This window comes from Cervus canadensis, chromosome 10 (assembly GCF_019320065.1).
Source record: "Cervus canadensis isolate Bull #8, Minnesota chromosome 10, ASM1932006v1, whole genome shotgun sequence".
Lineage (NCBI taxonomy): Eukaryota > Metazoa > Chordata > Mammalia > Artiodactyla > Cervidae > Cervus > Cervus canadensis.
Window position 1 is genome coordinate 33,379,999 of NC_057395.1, and position 21,475 is coordinate 33,401,473.

At 37.0% G+C, this 21,475-nt stretch overlaps 1 protein-coding gene across 4 annotated transcripts in view; it reads right to left on the reverse strand.

Annotated features, from left to right (window-relative positions):
- CUBN (cubilin) overlaps window positions 1-21,475 on the reverse strand; it is a 281,074-nt gene that overhangs the window by 196,555 nt on the left and 63,044 nt on the right. For all 4 annotated transcript variants that reach the window (XM_043478782.1, XM_043478781.1, XM_043478780.1 and 1 more), the window contains 5 exons: window positions 14,859-15,003; window positions 14,460-14,638; window positions 11,919-12,084; window positions 11,333-11,549; window positions 8,529-8,659 (listed from right to left, as the gene is read on the reverse strand). In XM_043478782.1, coding sequence (XP_043334717.1) covers window positions 8,529-8,659; window positions 11,333-11,549; window positions 11,919-12,084; window positions 14,460-14,638; window positions 14,859-15,003 — 838 coding nt within the window. The remainder of the gene's footprint in view (window positions 1-8,528; window positions 8,660-11,332; window positions 11,550-11,918; window positions 12,085-14,459; window positions 14,639-14,858; window positions 15,004-21,475) is intronic.

A 21,475-nucleotide genomic window follows, 5' to 3' on the forward strand; every position in this document is an offset into this window, starting at 1 on the left:
AGTAGACATAGATTTCTTAAGCAACATAAAAAGAAAAAAAGAAAGAAACACTAGCCATGAAGGGAAAAAAGGACATATTAGGCTATTGCTCTTCAAACAATACCATTAAGGAAAAGAGAAAGGGCCAGCTGCACACAGTGGGAGATGATATGCGCCACACATTTATCTGACAAAAGACATAACTGCATGTGGAATATATAACATATGACAATAGTAAACAAAAATGAACAAGATGACTTCAATGGACACTTCATAAAAGAAATATATTGTCAATAAGCATGTAAAAAAGTACTCAGTCCTACAAGTCATCAGAGACATTAAATTAAAATAATTTTGGGAGAAGGTGAGGGTGGGATGTTTTGAAAGAACAGCATGTATATTATCTATGGTGAAACAGATCACCAGCCCAGGTGGGATGCATGAGACAAGTGCTCGGGCCTGGTGCACTGGGAAGACCCAGAGGAATCGGGTGGAGAGGGAGGTGGGAGGGGGGATCGGGATGGGGAATACGTGTAAACCTATGGCTGATTCATATCAATGTATGACAAAACCCACTGCAATGTTGTGAAGTAATTAGCCTCCAACTAATAAAAAAAAAAAAAAAAAAGATTGAAATTAAAAAAATGTAAAAAAATAAAATAAAATAAAATAATAATGAGACACAACTATTGGTGGCTAAAATGAAAAGATTGGCAATACCAAGGATCAACAAAAATGTGGAGAAAGTAGAATTCTCTTTCATTGCAGATGGGAACATAAAATGATATAACCACTTAGGAAAAATAGCTGGCAATTTCTCATAAAATTAAACACAGCATTACTATAAGGCCTAGAGATTCTACCCTTAGAATTTACCCAAGAGAACTGATAACCTAAGTCCACAAAAAACTTATACATCATAATAGCTAAAAACCAGAAACAATCCAACTATGCAAAAACAGGTGAATGGATATCAAATAATGATACATCCATTACAATAGAAGGCTATTCAGCAATGAGAAGAACTACTTATAAACAGGATGACATGAACAAATTTCAGAAGCATTATGCTTTATGTAAGAAGCCAGACATAAAAGAATGCACTGTGTTCCCATTCATATTTGTCTTTTGAATAGGCAAAATGAATATACAGTGATAAGCACAAGGTCTGCAGTTGTCGAGATGGAAGATGGGGAAGCCCCTATAAAGGGACACTGGGACACCTTCTGAGATGATAAAAGTGTTCTATATCTTGCATGGAGTGGTTATGACATGGGTATGACACATTTGCTAAAACTATGGATAAGTTTTACTACATGAAATTATAAAATAAAAGTTTATGGGTTATTAAAAGGGTGAAAGTTCTGTTCAAAGCCAAGTTGAGTTCTCTGAAGGAAATCCAATAAATAATTCAGATATCTAACATTTAATAAATAAAGTTAAAACAGAGAAACAAAAATATTTTGAAGGTACACCTTCTATAAATATTAAATGATAGAATATTTAATGTTAACATTTTTAGTTTTATGAGATTCATATCTGTAATTTAATAGAGAGAAAAACAGTGGTTCTCTAAACTTACCTGTTTCTTAAAAGGTTAGTAAGTGCTTTTACCTAACACTGAAACATGTACAATGTTCATATGACAGTGTAAACTGCTCTTTGTAAAATAATATTGATATTGAGAAGTATGAGTAGGCTTATGTTTATAGGCAATGTAATGAGAATATGCTAGACTTTCACTTCCTACTCTGCTTTGCAATAAAGCACAAATAATTAAAGTTAAATATATTCCCATAAAAGGATATTCACGTATTGCCATGATGCTTCTTATATCAACACAAGATCCAAATATGAAAAATGCGTTTTATTTATATCTCATGTACCCAAAGGGAAACTTACACCCAATGGCAGTTTGCCTTTTATTATGGTCTAACAATGTTGACAAACTGATGAAGAAGAAAACTAGATTTCTTCCATCTAATATATTCAACTGAAGTAGCAGTGAAAAAGCACATCTCTGAAGACCAAAGACAGCTATTAGTAGGCCTCTCACATCTTTCTTTCTGATCAACTTCAAAAAAGAAAAAGTAAAGGAAGAAAAGAGAAAGTATATAAATGTCTTCCATGGATGACCATAAAATCACAAAATCATATTTTTCTAAAAATGACAATGTAGGTCTGCCTCTACTAAGCACTTTTAAATAAGTTTTAGTAACACAGCATTCTGTTCATTATCAAAGGGGAAATTAAAAACATGGATAATTCTCCAACTCAAAAAGCAATGATGATATCACTGCCTATGACTTGGGTGACAGGACTAAGATAAACTGATCCTGTGGCTAGAAGAGTGTCTCTCCTAGGGAGACCCTAGATTATGAGTAGCTGTTTTACCACCTCCCTGCTTTGTCTTGTGAGATAACTAATGTGATTTTGCTGTTTAGTTGCTCAGTCGTGTCTGACTCTTTGCAACCCCATGGACTGTAGCACACCAGGCTTCCCTGTCCTTCACCATCTCCTGGAGTTTGCTCAAACTCATGTCCACTGAGTCAGTGATGCCATTCAACCATCTCATCCTCTGTCATCCCCTTCTCCCCCTGCCTTCAATCTTTCCCAGCATCAGGGTCTTTTTCTAAGTGAGCCCTTTGCATCAGGTGGTCAAAGTATTGGAGCTTCAGCTTCAGCATCAGTTCTTCTAATGAATATTCAGGATTGATTTCCTTTAGGATTGACTGGTTGGATCTCCTTGCAATCCAAGGGACTGTTAAGAGTCTTCACCAGAACCATAGATCAAACTTATGTGATTAGCCAGTCACATTCATGAGCAACCTTACAGGCAGAGCTTTCTGAAATCATTTACAAAACTTCTGGGTCTGCATGAATCCCTATGACCTCAGATTTTCTAATTAACCCTGGGACTGTCATCTGCTTCTACTGGCATATTTGGTTTAACAATCCTCAAAATGAAGACCTGAGAGAAGATAAAATTACAACTTTCATTTCTCCACTAGGAAAGAAGAAGTCTCCCTAACCCAAATCTAACATTCACCTACAATTTTCTGCTAGGTGGTCACAGTAATGACTTCTTTCCCCATGTAGATGACCAATTCTAATGAATATGGATACAAGCTGAATCACTAAAGCAGCTATTGTAAAATTGTATTTGAATATCAGTAATTTTATTTTAAATCTGGCACAGTCATGGCCCTTTAGAGCGATTATGAACTTTTCACAGAAAATATCTCATTTTATCTTCCCCTTTATCTTTATATGAAACAGCCAGACACTCTAACCTTCACTTCTTAGAGATAAAGGTACAGATGAAGGAGCTGAGGCTCTGGGAGGTTAAGCTCTGAAAATCACTTTGTTCAAAGCAAAGAGAAAATTCACATCCCAGTCCTTCCTTTCCAAATCCTGTATTCTTTAAAGTCTGGTTTCTTTAAGCATGGACTGTCAATTTAGAAATGAAGAGAGGACTTCCTTGGTGGTCCAGTGATTAGGACTTCACCTTCCAAAGCAGAAGGTGGGGATTCTATTCCTGGGCTGGAAGCTAAGACACCACATGCTTCAAGGCCAAAAATCCAAAACATAAAAAAACAGAAGCAGTACTGTAACAAATTCAATAAAGACTTCTAAAAATAATAGAAATGAAGGTGAGTAGGAAACTAAGAATATCACAATTAAACATCTTACTTAGCATTTTCATTCTAAGAACTAAGAAATATAATAAATTAAATAAGATAAATCAGGCTTCCCTGCTGGTCCAGTGGTTAAGAATCCACCTTGCAATGCAAGGGACACAGGTTCCATCCCTGGTCCAGGAAGATCCCACATGCGTGGGGCAACTAAGCCTGAGTACCATAACTACAGAGCCTGAAAGTTGCAACTACTGAGCCCACGTGCCACAACTACTGAAGCCTGTGCGCCTGAGGCCATGCTCTGCAACAGGAGAAGCCACTGCAGTGAGAAGCCCACACACTCAACAAAGAGTAGTCCCTGCTCACTGCAACTAAAGAAAGCCCACATGAGGCAACAAAGACCCATCACAGCCAAAAAATAAAATGAATCTCAAAAGAAATAAAAATAAATAAGATAAATCTATTGAGCTGGAGAGTGGTAGGAAACCCATATATACAGCAAAAATATTAGAAAATATTGACCAATGAGAAAGTAAATCTTTAAAAGATCAATAAACTTACTAAAAACCTTTTACAGAGGGAAAATATCTGAATATCTCAAAGCAGAAAACACAGAAAGAATCAGAGAGGCTTATGACTTGCCCAAAGCTTTCCAAGTTAGCAGCAAGGTTGGGACCAGAATCAAGGCTCTGACTATACCTTCAGCTGTCCTTTCACCAAATCATAGAAAATACTTTCCATCAAGAGGAGTTACAGCCCAATCCACCATGAGATCTCAGTTGTAACTCTAGTAATTTATGTCCTAAGACATGACTTTCAGAATCTCTGATGAACTGCCATCTTTCATTAGAACCATTTGAATAGATTGCTAAAAACCTACCCTAGGCCTATATGACTCAGATTCCTTGGTGGCTCAGAGGGTAAAGAATCTGCCTGCAATGTAGGAGACCTGGGTTCGAACCCTGGGTTGGGAAGATTCCCTGGAGAAGGGCATGGCTACCCACTCCAGTAATCCTGCCAGGAGAATTCCATGGACAGAGGAGCCTGGTGGGCTATAGTCCATGGGATTGCAAAGAGTCGTGCATGACTCTTTGCAGTCGTACATGAGCAACTAACACACACTCTGGTACCTGAACTTTTAATAAGAAAACCCTACCTCAAGTTTCCAATGAATGCTCGAGTTTGAGAACACTGCTCTACTGGACTGAAGTTTTAAAACAGAAACAGAACACTCTCTATTCATGCCTTCTAAAGAAATCCTTGTTTGCCCTTCTGTTAATCATTTCTTGACTTCGCACTCTTAGATGCCTCTTCTGTGCTCAATTCCAGGGTGATGGATGAAAAACAGCACTAAACACCTGCCCGCAAAGTGAATCAACTATGCATATACAAATATCTACCTTTTCTTAGATTCTTTTCCCATATGGATCATTACAGAGTATTGAGTAGAATTCCCTGTGCTATTGTCTATTTTATATATAGTGTGTATATACGTCAATCTCAATCTCCCATTTATTCCATACTTTTAACAAATGTAGGTAGCAATCTAATAAGATAATATCATGACCCACTAAGGAATCATGACTGTTTCAATGTTTGAAAAACACTAGACTGGACATTATACAGCTTTCATCTAATGATAAAGTAGAAAGTGTGTCAAGTACATTTCTCTCTTCTTTCTTAAATCCTCTTAAAGTCCTCTTGGTAGGATCATATTTTTAATGTATATGCAGTAGATGTTAACAGAAAATAAAATTACAGTTTAAAAATTAAAGTTAACTAATCAATTATATTCACTCAGAATTAAGATATTTTGTACTTTAAATTAGCAAACATTTAAAATCCAGTTTCATAAATCAGTTGCTAAGATATCCTTAAGGGTTTCTATCCACAAACATTTTCTTGTTAGTTCTTTGTCTCTCTTACCCCAGGCACATCTGGATGGAGGCAGAGACAGTGATGAGAGAAGGAGTCAAAGTAATGACCAGAAGTCAATCTCTTTTTGCGCAAGCACATACTTAGGGGCTGACATCACAGCCCCATGGTACGAACTACAGATGGGAAAGTAACTGGATTCAAGTTAGGAAATTTAACTTTTATCAGATGAAGACAGGAAAGACTTGAACAGAGAAACTCACAAGGGACTAAAAGCCAACAACCCAACACCATCATGATTGCGATTGCTCTAAAAATAACTTTTGCTAAAGCAATAAATAAGATGAAGACCACCAACTGAGCTTCCATTGACACTTCTCCCTGGTACTGTTGTACCCTGCAGACAACATAAAAAATAATGTGATAGTTGAAAAGAAAGCACCCAACCACCTTGCTGTTTCCAGGTGGGCAGCTCACTCAGACTCCAGCTGCCTGGACCCTCAGGTCAGTCTCTTGAGTCCAGCCCTTCCCTGCAGCGGGGGCCCCTCAGCAATTCATGAGAGCCAACCACACACACCCTCATCTATGGGAAACTGAGACGAGCTCCAAATGGTAAGATGAGGGGGCCATATAGCTTCCCGGATGCAATCATTAGGTTGTTCTTTAGAATATTTGCCTGCGGGAGTCAGGCCAATGAAATCATCCAGCAAGAGGCAGGCACACAGCGACCAGCCAGGCTCAGTCAGGCTCAGCCAAGGGACAGAAAGCCAGCACTTCCCTGTCTGTGATTTCAGCCCTGTCTGGACGCAACAGTCAAGGTAGTGATTACCCCACAGGGAGGCCGACCAGAGTCTGCAGAGTTAACCACCCCAGGACGCCCTTCTCTTTCCTCACCTGTGTTTCCCTTTATCAGTTTCCTGTTCTGTCCAGCAGGCTTCTTTCCTTTTTCACTACTTTCTTATTTTATCTGTCTCTTATCTTTCTCAATTAAAATACATCATCCTCCCTGCCAGATTACCCCCATTGCACTATACTGCTTACAAACCAGTGTGATTTTTAGGAGAGCTGTGTTAGTCACTGCAGAGACATTGCGAGCTGTTACAAAGATTTCCATAATATTTTAGGAGGTCCCACCTGCATCGTTTGTTATCTAAGTTACAGCTAGTTTATTCATGCAGCAAATTAAACTTGTGTTCACAGTTGATTAAAGGCAGAAGACATCCCAAAGATCATCAAATCCAATCCCTTAATTTTACAGATGAGAAGACTATGGGCCAGAGAGTTCAAGTGACTTGCTCCAAATCTGAATCTAATATTCAGCTGGGGTTTGGGCCAAATATATGAGGCAGATAAAACCACAGGAGTATGGAAAATTGTGTGCATACTAGGATTTCTTGAGAAGCCAGTTTTGGTCAGCGGATGTTAAAAATCTGAACGAAGTCCAGTAAATATGTCAATCATATAATGTAACCTACTGGAACTGCCAGGGATTCAATTTCTCAGGTGCTGGAGCTATATAATAAGCTGCCTTGGGAGTGGGAACCACAGGAGAGAAAGGTGTATAGCTTCCTCACAGTTGGGATCCTGGAGAAATCTAAAGCCACGCTTCCAAAACAGAACCTGAACTACTAGAAGGCAGCCCGAAACGAAGAATCATGGTCAGATGCTCTGAGAAGAAACAAGTGAGAAATTGAGAGGGACTCCAAGTAGATTAATTTTACCCCCCCCCCTTTTTTTTAAGGGAGTGGGGGCTTTAAAAGATGAGAGCCTGGGGTTTCTGGATGCAAGAGCGTCAGCGGGAGCACATATGGCACAAGGAAACGCTCTCAGTACTTTCTTAGGCAACGAAGGATTGCATGCTTCTGGGACAATTCAAAGGTGTGAAATGCTTGGGAAACTTAGTCACACACCCCCATATGTCATAACTGCACAGTATTTTGGTCCATGAGATATCTTTCTGGGTTTTCTAAAAGGAAAACCCAGACTCCCTAAAAAGGTATATATCCCAGTGGCAACATGAACCTAAGAAAACACGTTTATTGTTGCTGTTTGGTCGCTAAGGCTTGTCCAACTCTTTATGACCCCGTGGACTATAGCCCGCCAGGCTTCTCTGTCCATGGGATTATCCAGGCAAGCACACAAGTGGGTTGCCATTTCCTCCTCCAGGGGATCTTCCTGACCCAGGGATCGAACCCACATCTCCTGCATTGGCAGGCAGATTCTTTACTGCTGAGCCGCCAGGGAAGCCCTAAAACCCATAATCTCTGGGGCTGGCTAGGAACATCTCTGGTTTACCTATGACCTCAAAGACTCTGCTGGCAAATGGTGCTTGTTTCCTACATTGCATTGACAAAGAGCAAAGTAATGATGAGAATTAAGTAATAGAAAAATATAATAAAAGGAATAAATGCTGAAAAGTTTCAATTTCATTAGGTCAAATTTAGAAATGTATATCGTAACAAGAAAACTTTCATTTTCAGCCATAGAATTCCATGTAGTGTAGTGGTTTCTTACTGTTTTTGTCCTTTTTCTAACTTCTTAAATTTTTGGTCTCTTTGGTAACATTTAATTTTGATAGAAATTTAAATTCAACAGAAAAGTTGTTAGGAAAGTTCCCAAATTCCTTTCACTTAGATTTACTACATACGTATATTTTGCTCCCATTGCTTCATTATTCCTAAAAAATAAACATTTTCTTACAAAACCATAGCACAATTACCCAAATTAGAAGATTTAACATTGATAAAATACTCTTATCATTCAGATCAGTTCAGTTCAGTTCAGTCGCTCAGTCGTGTCCGACTCTTTGCCACCCCAGGAATTGCAGCACACCAGGCCTCCCTGTCCATCACCAACTTCTGGAGTTTACTCAAACTCATGTCCATCGAGTCGGTGATGCCATCCAGCCATCTCACTTAAGTCACTACACTTTATTATAAAAGCATCTTTCTTTATATTGCACAAATTTTGGCTATATACATGGTACTATTTTGTAAGAAAGTAAGTGAAACCAAGCATACAATGCTATTTTCTTACCTGCTGATGCATCAGTTGCTTCATAGTTTATTAGAAAGCCTTCATAAGCAAGGTCAGAGTCAGCCACAAATGTAAGCATTAATGAATTGTCACTACTGGTAAGAGAGGGTGGGATGGATTTTCCACAATATCTATTTGGAACCAAGAAAGAACACAGATTTAAAAACTTTCAGGATGCTCAAAATGACATACCCCAAACTAGGATATGTTAAAAAAAAACAATGACAATATCCCATATTAACCTTAAAAAACAAATTTATTTCAAGCACAAAACATACACAAAGTTGCTAAAGATCATCCAAACTCACAGTTACTTCCTTTAGATGGTTTTATGTATGTGCCTAAGTGTGTGACATGTCATATAACAGAATTTTAATGAAATTAGAAATTCCGAGCTACAGTAGGTCACCATATAGCATATTAATGAACTTATTAGTAGAAATATAATAAACATACAACAAAGGAAAATCATGTATTATAAACTCATAGCACAGACTCTAGAGTCAGCTCTATCCCTTAGAGGCTTTATGATTTTGGACAGATGTCTCAGTTTTCCCATCTATAAAATGGGGATGGCGATATGACCTACTTCAAAGAGTTGTCCTGAGAATTGTATGAGTTAATACACTGTATATAAGGAACTCAGAACAGTGTCTAGAATAGTTAGCCTTATACAGGTGAACTCTACTGTCTTTACATTGGTCCATGCAGAGGTAAGAGTCTGATTGCTAATCCATGTCAAATTTTTGCCGAACAAAGCAATTTTTACTCAGAAAAACTATTCTAATAAGGCTAGAAGTAAAGTTGCAATAAAAGACATCATGTTGTGAGCTCTTATCTAGAAACACTTGTGAGAGAAGTGACTAGAAAATCAAAATCTCAATTCAAAGAACACTTGGTAAAAAGCAAAGGAGTGACAGGGGGAAAAAATAGAAACCAAAATAAGATAAAGTATTAAACATGGGAAATGGATGAGTTAATTTCTGAGGCAGAAAAAGGGGGAAAAATGGTGTATAATAGCATTTCAGTTTAAAAATGATTTAATATCTTAAAGCAAAGGTAGATGAATTAATATTCTATATATCTCTCTTTTGAACAACAATAATAATAGTCTACATCATTCAGCAAAAAGTAGGCAATTTTCAGTGATTAAGAGTCAAGTACCAACCATAAAAAAGAAGGAATTTTAAAAATTTAAAGATTAAGACAAGGAAGAGCAAAAAAATGAAGAGGGAGAATAAAGTTAGGGGCAAAAATAAGTTTAAGGAAACAATGGATAAGGAAAACATGTTTAAATGTTTAAAAATGGATGAGGGAAAAGAAAATGAAATACAAAAGAAGGGGGAAAAGGGAATCAAGAGATATCTATGTCCAACAAAGATGTAATAACAGGGGTTAGATTTACATAATCTTTTTTCTGAAACAACTGAAAATCTGGACAAAATAGATAAACCAGTGGTTCTCAAGACACTAGATTTCCAGCAATGAAAGACAATAACTCTTCAGAGACAGGAGACAAGTGAATAAAAATGATCAAACTGTTTCCGAGTAACTTAACTGCATCCAAAAACAAAACCCAAGAATACTTAGAGTAATACAGTAGTGTTTGGTACACAAACACAAAACTGAAAATGTCTGTCATCCTATCAAATATTGTTGTTCAGTTGCTAAGTCATGTCTGACTGTTTGCAACCCCGTGGACTGCAGCACTCCGGGCTGCTCAAATTCATGTGCATTGAGTCAGTGATGCCATTCAGCCATCTCATCCTCTGTTGCCCCCTTCTCCTCCTTCCCTCAATCTTTCCCAGCATCAAGATCTTTTCCAACGAATTGGTAATATCAAGTATTACCAACTATGAAAAGAAGGAGGAAAGTATAACCCATAATGAGAAGAAAAATTCATCAATCATAATATAGCAAGAAGGACTGAATCAGCAAAGACATAAAAATATTTATAACTGTACCCCACCAATTTAAGATGCTAGAAGGAAAAAATTAATAGGTAAAGTAGGGATGTGGAAGATATAAAAGATGGCCTCAGATGAATTTCCAGAAGTGAAAATTACAATGTCTGTGATGGAAAAATGTACTTGGTAGGATTAATAGCAGAATAGACACTATAGAAGAAAAGATTAGTGCACTTGAATACAGAGCGATAGATACTTTCCAAAATGAAATGCACACAGAACAAAGACAAATTCAAATGAACAGAGTATCAGTGAGCTGTGGGACAATATCAAATGGCCTAAGATAGGTGCAACTAGAGTTCCAAGGGCAAAAGAGACTAAAAAAGCATTTCAAGAACTAACAGCCCAAAATTTTTCAGATTTCATTAAACTATTAACCTTCAAACTAAACAAACTCAACAAAATATGCTGATTGAGAAAAGTCAGATGAAAAATGAGTACATACAGAATGATTCTGCTTTTATACAATTTCAGATATGCAAACTAACTTATAGTGATAGAAAGCAGTGTAATGATTTCCTGGGGTTGAGGAAGAGGGGCAGAAATGATCCTTATAGAAGGTTTGAAGGCAGGAAGAAGGTGTGAGGGTAACGGATATGAGCATTATTTTGATTTTGGTGATGCCTTCATGGGTATATCCTCATGTCAAAAGGTAATTACTAGTGCCCAAGGCTACACAGTAGTGAATAATGATATAGAAAAGGTCACTGAGAAGTGTGTTGATCTCACTTATTTTTTATAACACAACATGGTGGATTTTAACATCTTTTACAGAAGCAGGAACACAAGAGAGCAGGAAACTTTCATGCTAAAAAGCAAAAAATAAAATATTCTCACCTCCCAAGAGATGTCTGAGAACCAGTGTCATAAACTTCTAGATAGTCCTTTGTGCAATTGTAATGAAACTCCAGATGAAATTCTCTGAATCTTAGATGAATCAGGTGACCAGGCTGGACTATGATATGCCAGGTACAACTGATGCCATGGGGGTAGATATTTGGATGGCCAGGACTTTGAATGCTTCCGGTTGACTCTGTAAGAACTTTTCCACACACTGTTGAAATAAAAATAATAATAATTATCCAAATTATTTTTAATTCTGATTAAAATTAGAACCAAAAAGCTACCTGGAATTCCAAATAAAATAATCTGATCATAACCTCTTAAAAGGTCAAAAAGGAAAAGTTTCCTTCTGTGCCACCTAGGATAACCTAAATTTTTCTCTTATTAATAGGCATCAATAAACCACTGAGATGTGCTGATTAGGAAATATATATTTCCTTTGCCTTTAAGTGTACTTTAAAATTTTTACAGCATAGGTGACTACACACCTACAGTAGAGATTAATTTTCTATAATAATATATTTCCCTTGTTCACTTATTCTGATACAAGCCCCAAAGGCAAAGTAGAAGAATCACTTACCCAAAGTTGCACTGCTAAATTTAGCCATGAAACCATGGTTTTCAGTAGAAGAACTTTTCACGAATATGACATGAAGAGAATTGTACACGGATGTTATAAACGAAGGGATGTCTGTGCCACAATGCTTTTCATTTTCAGTAGAACCCAAAATGGAACTGCTACCAATCTAAGTAAAAAAGATATGCTCAAATTTATTCTCCAAGATATTTATTTTGGAAACCTACTTCAAGAATAATTTTTTAATAAAATGTATTAATATAGTAAAAATCAATTTGAGAATATTTTAGTTGCCCTAAAAGAAACTCCATCCCCATCAGCAGCTGCTCCCCATACCCCTCAAGCCCCAGCCCCACAAAGCCATTATTCTGTTTTCTATTTCTACAGATTCCCTCTTATGGACATTTCAAATAAATGGAATCATACAACATGCAGTCTTTTGTAACTAGCTCCTTTCACTTCACATAGTGTTTTCGAAGTTCATCCATGTTGTAGTGTGTATCATTACTGCATTTCTTTTTAATACCATATAATATTCCATTGCATGGATATATGACATTTTATTAATCCACATATCAACTGATGGACATTTAGGCTGTTTCTATTTTCTGGCTACTATGAATAATGGCTGTAGTCATTCAGGTACAACTTTTGTGTGAATGTATATTTTCATTTTCCTTCAATGTATACCTAGAAGTGGAATTGCTGGATCAAATGATAACTCTGTGTTTAACTTTTTGAGGAACTGTCAATTGTTTTCCATGACAGCCGTACCATTTAAATGTTCACCAGTGGTGGGAAAGTGTAAAAGGGTTCCAATTTCAACACTTGTTATTATCTGACTTCTTGATTATAGTCATCCTAGTGGTTGTGAAGCAGCATCTCATTGTGGTTTGATTTGCATTTCCCTGATGGTTAGTGATGTTGAGTATCTTTTGTATATCTTCTTTAAATAAATATATAAATTCATATTCTTTGCCCATTTAAAAATTAGATTATTTACTTTTAATTTCAATGAAGTTCAAATTTTCCAGTTTTCCTTTTGTTGTATTTTTTGTGTCAGATCTAAGAAGGCTTTGCCTAACCCCAAATCACAAACACTGACTACTATGTTTTCTTCAAGAGTTTCATGATTTTAGCTCCTAAATTTAGGTCAGTGATCCATTTTGAGTTAATTTTTTTGTATGGTGTAAGGAAAGGATCCAGTTTCCTAATTTCATATGTGCATATTCAACACCACTTGAAAAAACCATTTCTTCCCATTGAAAGTCTTGGTGCTCTTTTCAAAAATCAATTGATCATAAAGATAGAGCAATTTATTTCTGGATTTTCTGTTCTGTTCCATTGCTCCATATTTTTATTCTTACTTGAATAATAAATGTAATATCCTTACTTGATTATTATAGTTCTGTTTTAAGTTTCAAAGTCATAATTATGACTCCTCCAATGTTGCTCTTTTTCAAGAATGCTCCTGGTTATTCTGGTTCCCTTGCATTTCCATAAGAATTTTACAATCAGCTTATGAGTTTCTGTGAAAATTCCCACTGGGACTTCAGTAAAGACTGAATTGAATCTTTAGATAAATTTAAGTAGTATTGTCATTTTAACAACATTAGGTCTTGTAATCCATTAATTTGAGATGTCTTTCTATTTATTGAGGTCTTTAATTTCCTTCCTTTGTAGTTTTCAAGAGTATAGATTTTAGATGTCTCTTTAAAGCTATATTCCTCAATGTTTATTCTTTTCTATGCTATTGGAAATTAAATTGTTTTCTTGATTTATTTTTCAAACTGTTCATTACTAGTGTATAAAAAAGATGACTATCATATTTTGATCTTATAGCCCACAACCTGCTGAATTTATTAGTTTTGATGTTTTATGTGTATGTGTGTGCATTCTTTAAGATTTTCTATATACAACACCATATCTGTGAATTGAGATAATCATGTTCCTGCCTTTTCATTCTAGATGCATTTTATCTCCTTTCCTTGCTTATTGTCCTAACTAGAATTTCCAGTATAATGTTGAAAACACATGGTAAGAACAAACATCTTTGCCTTTTTACTGACTACACAGAGGCAAAGTATTTAGTGCTTTGTTATTAAAAATGATGTTAGCTTTATATACTGCTGAATTCATTTATCTAGAATTTTGTTGAGAATTTTGCATCTATATATTTTTTTATAGATACCCTTTATCAGATTAAGGATGTTATGTTCTGTTCCTGGTTTGTTGAGTGTTTTTTCATGAAAAGGTACTGAACTTTGTCAAATGCTTTTTATTTGCATCTATTGAGGTAATTATGTGGGGATTTTCCCCCTTTATTTTATACTGACTATTTTTGGATGTATAGCAGCGTTGCATTTCTGGGCTATATAATCCTCTTTATATGCTGCTGGATCCAGTTAGCTAGAATTTTACATCTATAGAATTATACATCTATAAACTAGTTTTGTTTCATGTAACTGAGTGAGGATAACGTGACATAATATTTTTAATAACATCTAATCAAATGCAAATATTCAAAAGTGTTTTTACTCTCACCTCGATATAATCTGTATCACAGTGGGCAGAACCTCCCATGTCAAAGGCAGTGAAGTTGAGAAGAACCACTTGACTTTGGGGTTGGAGGATGGTCCACACACAGACCTTTCCTCCTGGATACACATTAGGGTAAAAGGGCGAGCGAATGATCCCTTCTCCAGTTAATTCTCCTCCACAAGCTGTGAGTATGAAAACAACAGTAGTATTTGTCCAGAGATAAATGACTGTTGCCCTCCATTTTATTGCAGAGATCCACTCTGCATAACGATATAATGCAATGTGACCTTACTATTAGAATTTTCCCCTTACCACTGGAGGACACAGAATGACTAGAATATTTCAAGAAATGAAGATGTTACAATCAGGCAAATGAGACAATTAAAAATTAAATTTTCTTACCCACTTGATAAACAGCACTGAAACTAGCTCTGACAACAGAAGCATCCATTTTAAGCCTGATCCAGATACTGTTAGTAATGGATTTCATGTGAGAGAGGGTTTCATTGCCACAGACTTTTCCAAGTAAGGTTTGATCATCTCGAACCTAAAGAGAAAAATAAAATTTATCTGTAATCCTAATCAAGAAACCCAATCAACAAAGAAAAAGAATAAAAAAATAAAATGAGCACAAATACAAAAAATTTAAAATGACAAAGGTGATACGAATACACAGATTCTGAAAAACTTGTATAATAATTTTAGGTACAACACTATGTTAATATAGTTGAATGTTTGAAATGTTTATCCCCAGAAAAATCTAAATTACTAAAATTATCTCAAGAAGGAGAAAAATAAAATCTTAGTAGATAATAAGTCATGAATAAAACTGAAATTATTACAAATAATTAGTTTCCTCCCCCAAAAAAAACCTTCTAGAAGATGCTCTCCCTGATAAATTAAATTAGACATTAAAGGAAAAGACAATTCCCATACATAATTTGTTCTAAGGAACACTCAAACATGGAACAATTCACAAATAATTATTCTCAGAATCATCTCACCAAATCCCAACACAGAAAACAAAGGAAAACTATGAATAGATCTCATCTATTAATATAGATACAAAAATCCTAAACACAGTTCAAGAAAAGTGAATTCACTCTCTTTGTAGGCTTATGTATCAAAACAAACATGAGGATAAGAGTGATGCAAGGACTATTAGAAATTATAAATTAAACTTGCCAATAGATCCAATAAGCTAAACTGTTTTATCTCTATAGATGGCAAAAAGTGTCAGCATTTCTATTTATTAGAAACAAAACTCTTAGAAAGTCAGAAGCAAAAGGAAATATCCTTCCTATAACAAAGACCACCTATTTTAAATCAACGGTCAGTATCTTATAGTGTAGTGGCCATGAGTCTGGTCTATGGAGTTGTAAAGTGAAGTGAAGTTGCTCAGTCGTGTCCAACTCTTTGCGACCCCATGGACTGTAGCCTACACACTCCTCTCTCCATGGGATTTTCCGGGCAAGAGGACTGGAGTGGGTTACCATTACTGCTGCTGCTAAGTCACTTCAGTCGTGTCCGACTCTGTGTGACCCCATAGACAGCAGCCCACCAGGCTCCTCCGTCCCTGGGATTCTCTGGGCAAGAACCCTGGAGTGGGTTGTGATTTCCTTCTCCAGTGCATGAAAGTGAAAAGTGAAAGTGAAGTCGCTCAGTCGTGTCCAACTCTTTGCGACCCCATGGACTACCACGCTCCTCCATCCATGGGATTTTCCAGGCAAGACTACTGGAGTGGGTTGCCATTAAACTGGATTCAATTCCCACCTCTGTCACTGGCAAACCTTCACACTTAATAACTTCGAAAGTGAAAGTGAAGTCGCTCGGTCGTGTCCAGCTCTTTGCGACCCCACAGACTGACTATAACCTACCAGGCTCCTCCATCCATGGGATTTTCCATGCAAGAATACTGGAGTGGGTTGCCATTTCCTTCTCCAGGATATCTTCCCAACCCAGGGATTAAACTCGGGTCTCCCGCATTGTAGGCAGACGCTTTACTCTCTGAGCCACCAGGGATGTCGCGCAAGTTACTAAATCTAAGCCAAACTCAAGAAGTTGGATCAAAGAGATGAAACCAACATGTGAATTCCTTAGTAAGATGCCAAGTACTAGAAAAAGTGGACTAAAGAATAACTATTGCTATTCTTGACCTTTCAGAAGTTTCTCACTCAAATCAGGAAATCTTCTATGGATATACATAACTACCTTTGTTCTACAGAATTCTTTTGGAAGAGCTAGCTGTCCAAACATAGCTCCATTCCCACAGCTAACATTATCAAGGCATCAACAAACACCAGCACCTGTGCCTGTGACGTCACTGTGAAAGAGTCGCCACTCACAGGAGCATACAACAAGCAAGTGCATTTTTTTGTTTTTCCCCCAGAAGCATGACAGTCATGTTTGAGAATGTAGAGTGTACTGATATTGCTTAACACAATGGTTCTCCATAGGTACCTCAATTAAACATTCTGGAAACCTGTGAAGGCAGTTTGGGGCTTTGTTCTAATTACTAACATGAAGGTGGTGGGGTGCTATTGACATTTAGTGGCTGGGGACTGGAGATATGAAACACCCTGAAATGTGAGAGACAGTCACACACAAGGGTTCTCCTGTGTCCTGTGTGTCCTTCAATGCAGTGACAGTTATAAATGTAAAATCTACCTCTATTTTATATACCAGATGCAAAATACTTTTGCTCAGTTCTAATATGTACCAGATTTTCCAGGATTACAAGTAGAGTGTAAATCAAAAGAAGTTATTTTTTATTCCTGGAAATCTGCCAAAAATTGGTCACCATTTCAGAAAATTCATCTCCAACCCACATGGCCGTGTCAGCTTGCATTTTTAGTGTAGCATTCATATGGTTCAGGGAGCAAACAATTTATGACTTCATTCTGCCTTCAAGTGCAGCTTGCCCAGGCTTTTAACACACTGACATAATTTCTTTTACTTTGCTTTATTTCTCCTAAATCTTACACTTACAGATTTATTTACATAATATATGTATACAATGTGAGCTGATATCATCTATGAATTTCATTTCAGAATAGTATAAGAGTCACACTGGAAGGTCTTGAAGTGTAGAGAACCACTGACTTAACCAGATACTCTGAACTCCCACAGAAAATTAGGGAATATTTCTCAGCAGAAATAACGTTTAAACTGAAAACTGGAAAGAATATCCAGGTCAAGGGGAATGGACAGTAAAGGGAAGAGCTTACAAGTATGATAGCCAGAGCTGGTGGAGATATGGTAACATGTTACTCCTATCCGTAGCTGGTGGGAGTATACATTTCTGGAAAGTAACTAGACAAATGTATCAAGAGTCTTGGAAATGTTCATAGTTTTGGACCTGGTAACTTCACTTCTAACACTCTGTCATAAGGAAATCATTCAAGATTCAAAGACACACAAGGTTCCACATCAATATGCTCTATAAACATAAGCATTGAAAATATTCCAAATATCTAATAATAGGAGGGTGATTAAATAAATCATGGTACAGCCATATGATAAAGTCTTACACAGATGTTGGAAATTGCATGCCTTTCCACTGACTCATCCCAAGCCAGTTCCTTTCTGTGAGCTGTAACATAAATTTTACATACTGCCATTAATCTATGTTACATAGGTCTCCAACCAAACAGCAGATCTCTTAAGGAAGAGAAAATTCCTGTATCACCTTCATCTTCTAACACGAAATTCTGCTAATAGATATCTGATGGACGCTTGCTAATTCATTAATTTTAAGATGTGGTATGATGGCTCAATTTTTGTTAGAGACATACTACAGTGCTCAGAAACCAGAAAGCATGAAACACAGAGTAGGAGATCTTCCCTTCTCTGGAATCCTCCAGGGTGCCATTCGCTTCTGCTAAGACTGCAGCGAATGTCTCTCTCTTCTCTTTTGCCCATTAGAAGATGACAAGGGGGAAGAAAAACAGCCAAATAGCAGCAGAGCTAGCTAAAGTGGGCCATTCCCCTGGGCCTCACTAATGAAATTCAAGGACTTCAGCAAGGAGAAAGGCAGTTGCAGCCCAAATGTTTTAAGAGAAACTTATAGGGCTCAAGGGCTTTAAACCTAGAAGGTACAATTGATTTTGGCTATGTTTCTCTCGCTCTCTGTGGAAATGAAACCTTATTAATTCTGAAAGTCTGTATTCTCCCTGGATCCTAGGCATGGCAAAACTATAACCACAACCCCTGAATGCTCTAGAGTGATACTAAATGCACATCCTGCATTCAATATCAGAGGACTTGTGAATTTGCACAACATCACAAAAACCTTTGTTCTCCAAAAACAAAAGTTTTTGTGATGTTGTTTTTTGAAGTTTCTTTTGTGCAAGGCGACAGAATGTGTTATTTTTCTAATTACTCACATCCCTCCAGAAAGAGACTGAATATTTCACAAGCTCATTGCCTTGTGACTTGTGCTGCTTCCCTATGGCCATTATTAAGTGGCCTTGACTTCTCGTTGTCCTTGACTCTGGGCTTGGCCACAGGGCTTGCTTTGCCCAAATGAATGTGAGCAGAAGTGATGTACCTGTTTTCAAGAACAAGCTTTGGGAGACACCGCGTGATTCAACCACCTTTTCTTTTCTGCTCTCACAAGACTAAGGGCTGGGGTCCCAGGGACAGATGGAACAGGGGACCAGACCAGCAGAGTTGCCCCTGACCCCAAACTGGCATGTTAACATGTGTGGAGAATAAGCATATGTCGTTGTAAGCCACAGAAATTTTCCATTATTGTTTTTTATTTTATTGTTATTGACTTTTCATTATTGAAATCTAAACTAGAGAAAGATGACTCATATTTGAGCCTGGTTTGAACCAAAAAAATAGTTTTTTTTCTTAAAAAGTCAGCTGGGTGGAATGGGGCAGAGGACGGAGACTCAAGAGGGAAGGAATGTATATATGTAATTATGACTGATTCACATTGGTGTGTTGCAGAGACTACCACAACACTGTAAAGCAATTATCCTCCAAAAATAAAAGTCAGCTGAGGCCACGCCATGGTCACTTGCAGAGGCATCACCACACCAAACCCATTCTTTACTGTAGGTCACATTTGCAAAGAAATGACGAGCACCATTTCAAATTTTACTCTTCTGTGGATGAGGCCCAGATTTTTCATTGATTGTGCTATTTATTCAGCAAATGTTGATTTTTCCAGGCTCAGAGATCGAATTTATAACCTGTGACCTATGATTTAACCCTACAGGATAGTCCAAATGGCTTCTGACTTTTACCTTCAGCAGATGGATCAGGTTCCTGATGACAAACTACATACAAAAGTGTGTTTTTTAATTTAAAAAATTAGTTCTTAAAAAGAAACTATGTCTTGGTGACCTAAATAGGAAGGAAATCCAAAAACGAGGGAATGTATATATAGAGAGCTGATTCGCTTTGCTGTACAACAGGAACTAAAACAACATTGTAAAGCAGCCATACTCCAATAAAAGCCAATTAAAAAAAAAGAACCATGTCCTATAGAAAGAGCTAAAACTAATTAGGCTTAAAAATACAGTTTATATGAAATTGTAGGTGTGTCTGGAGCCCACTGACAAGTAAGGTTTAACATCTATAATGGATCAGGTCCCAAAGCAAGGTCTTAATATATGTGCTCATTTGTTTGTATCTGCTATGTGTCCAGATTTTTGTTCAGGTAAAACGATTTTTACAATATGATTAAGTATCACATCCTAATTCAAAGCAAACCAAATACACCGGCACTTAGGCTTGGTCCAACTGAGAGCTAAAATCATAGCCTTACTAACCTTACTATACAGTAGTATTTAACATGTGGCTTCCTGTGACATGAGCCTCAAGCTAAAATGCCCCTTAGCTAAGTAAAGACTTGATCCTGGAGACCAGCCTTCGTTCATCTGGAGGGGAACGGGACCCCCTTCTAAATGACAGATTAAAGGGTGAGGGGTAAGAGATGACAGGAGTCACAAGGACTAAAAATTGTTTTCTTAGGTTATTATCTTTTACCATTATTATGTTTTGTGATTTCATAGCTAAATTTTTAAAGCTTTTTATGCCTCTTGAAACAGTATTATTGCTTTTAATATCTCTACCAATAGAGTAAATTTGTCCTTTATTTGTTTCTTTAATCTGCTTTTCTAAAACATGGAATACATGTCTAGTCTTACCTAGAAGTGTGTTCCTACATGATTGCAAACTCCAGTATGTCAGCTGCTGCCACCCTCTCTCCTCCTCCCATTGTCATCATTGGAGTCACCGTCATGTTGACTTTCATTTCCTGGTGTGCCAGACACCATGCTAAGAACATTCTAATAGTTTTCCCTTTTCACTGAGCAAAGCTCAGTACGTTTACACCCATGTACAAAGCCCTACAAGATTTAGTTCCTGTGTAACTCCTGTTTCTCTCTAAATCTCCTCTGTTGATTCTAGTCACATAGTCTATTTTCAATTCTTCATATTTGTCAAGTTTTTTTTCCCCTCAGTTCCTCCTTCTCCTGGGTCTTTGCATTTCTAATCCCTTCTCGTCTTCAGACTCAAAATGTGACATCCTTAGGGAAGCTACCTGTAACATTCAACTAAAGGCATCAGTCCCGTTATTTTCACTCATATATTTCTTTCCTTCATGATACTTTTCCCACCTTGAAAGTATGTAATTGTATGCTTGCATGTTTAATATCTCTGTGCTTTATACACCCATCCCCAACACAGTACCTGGCATGAATGTTGTTTGATTAACTATGCAGAGAAGGAATAGATAAGTGAGTGAATGACCTCTTCCTATTATTCTATAAAGAGTAGTATTACTGTTCCTATTATGGATGAAGAAGCTGAGTTAACTAATGCTAAATATCTTGCCTTTAGTGAAACAGAGAGTCAAAGTCCTTTCTCATGTTTTCATGCAATATTGTTCCATTTATACCAGAGAGCACTGGCCATCCTCTTGATCTGCTCCAATAGTTTGGAGCTTTCTTTCTTTTTCTTTCTCTTCCTTCCTTCCTTTATCATTATTGACTGTGCTGGGTCTT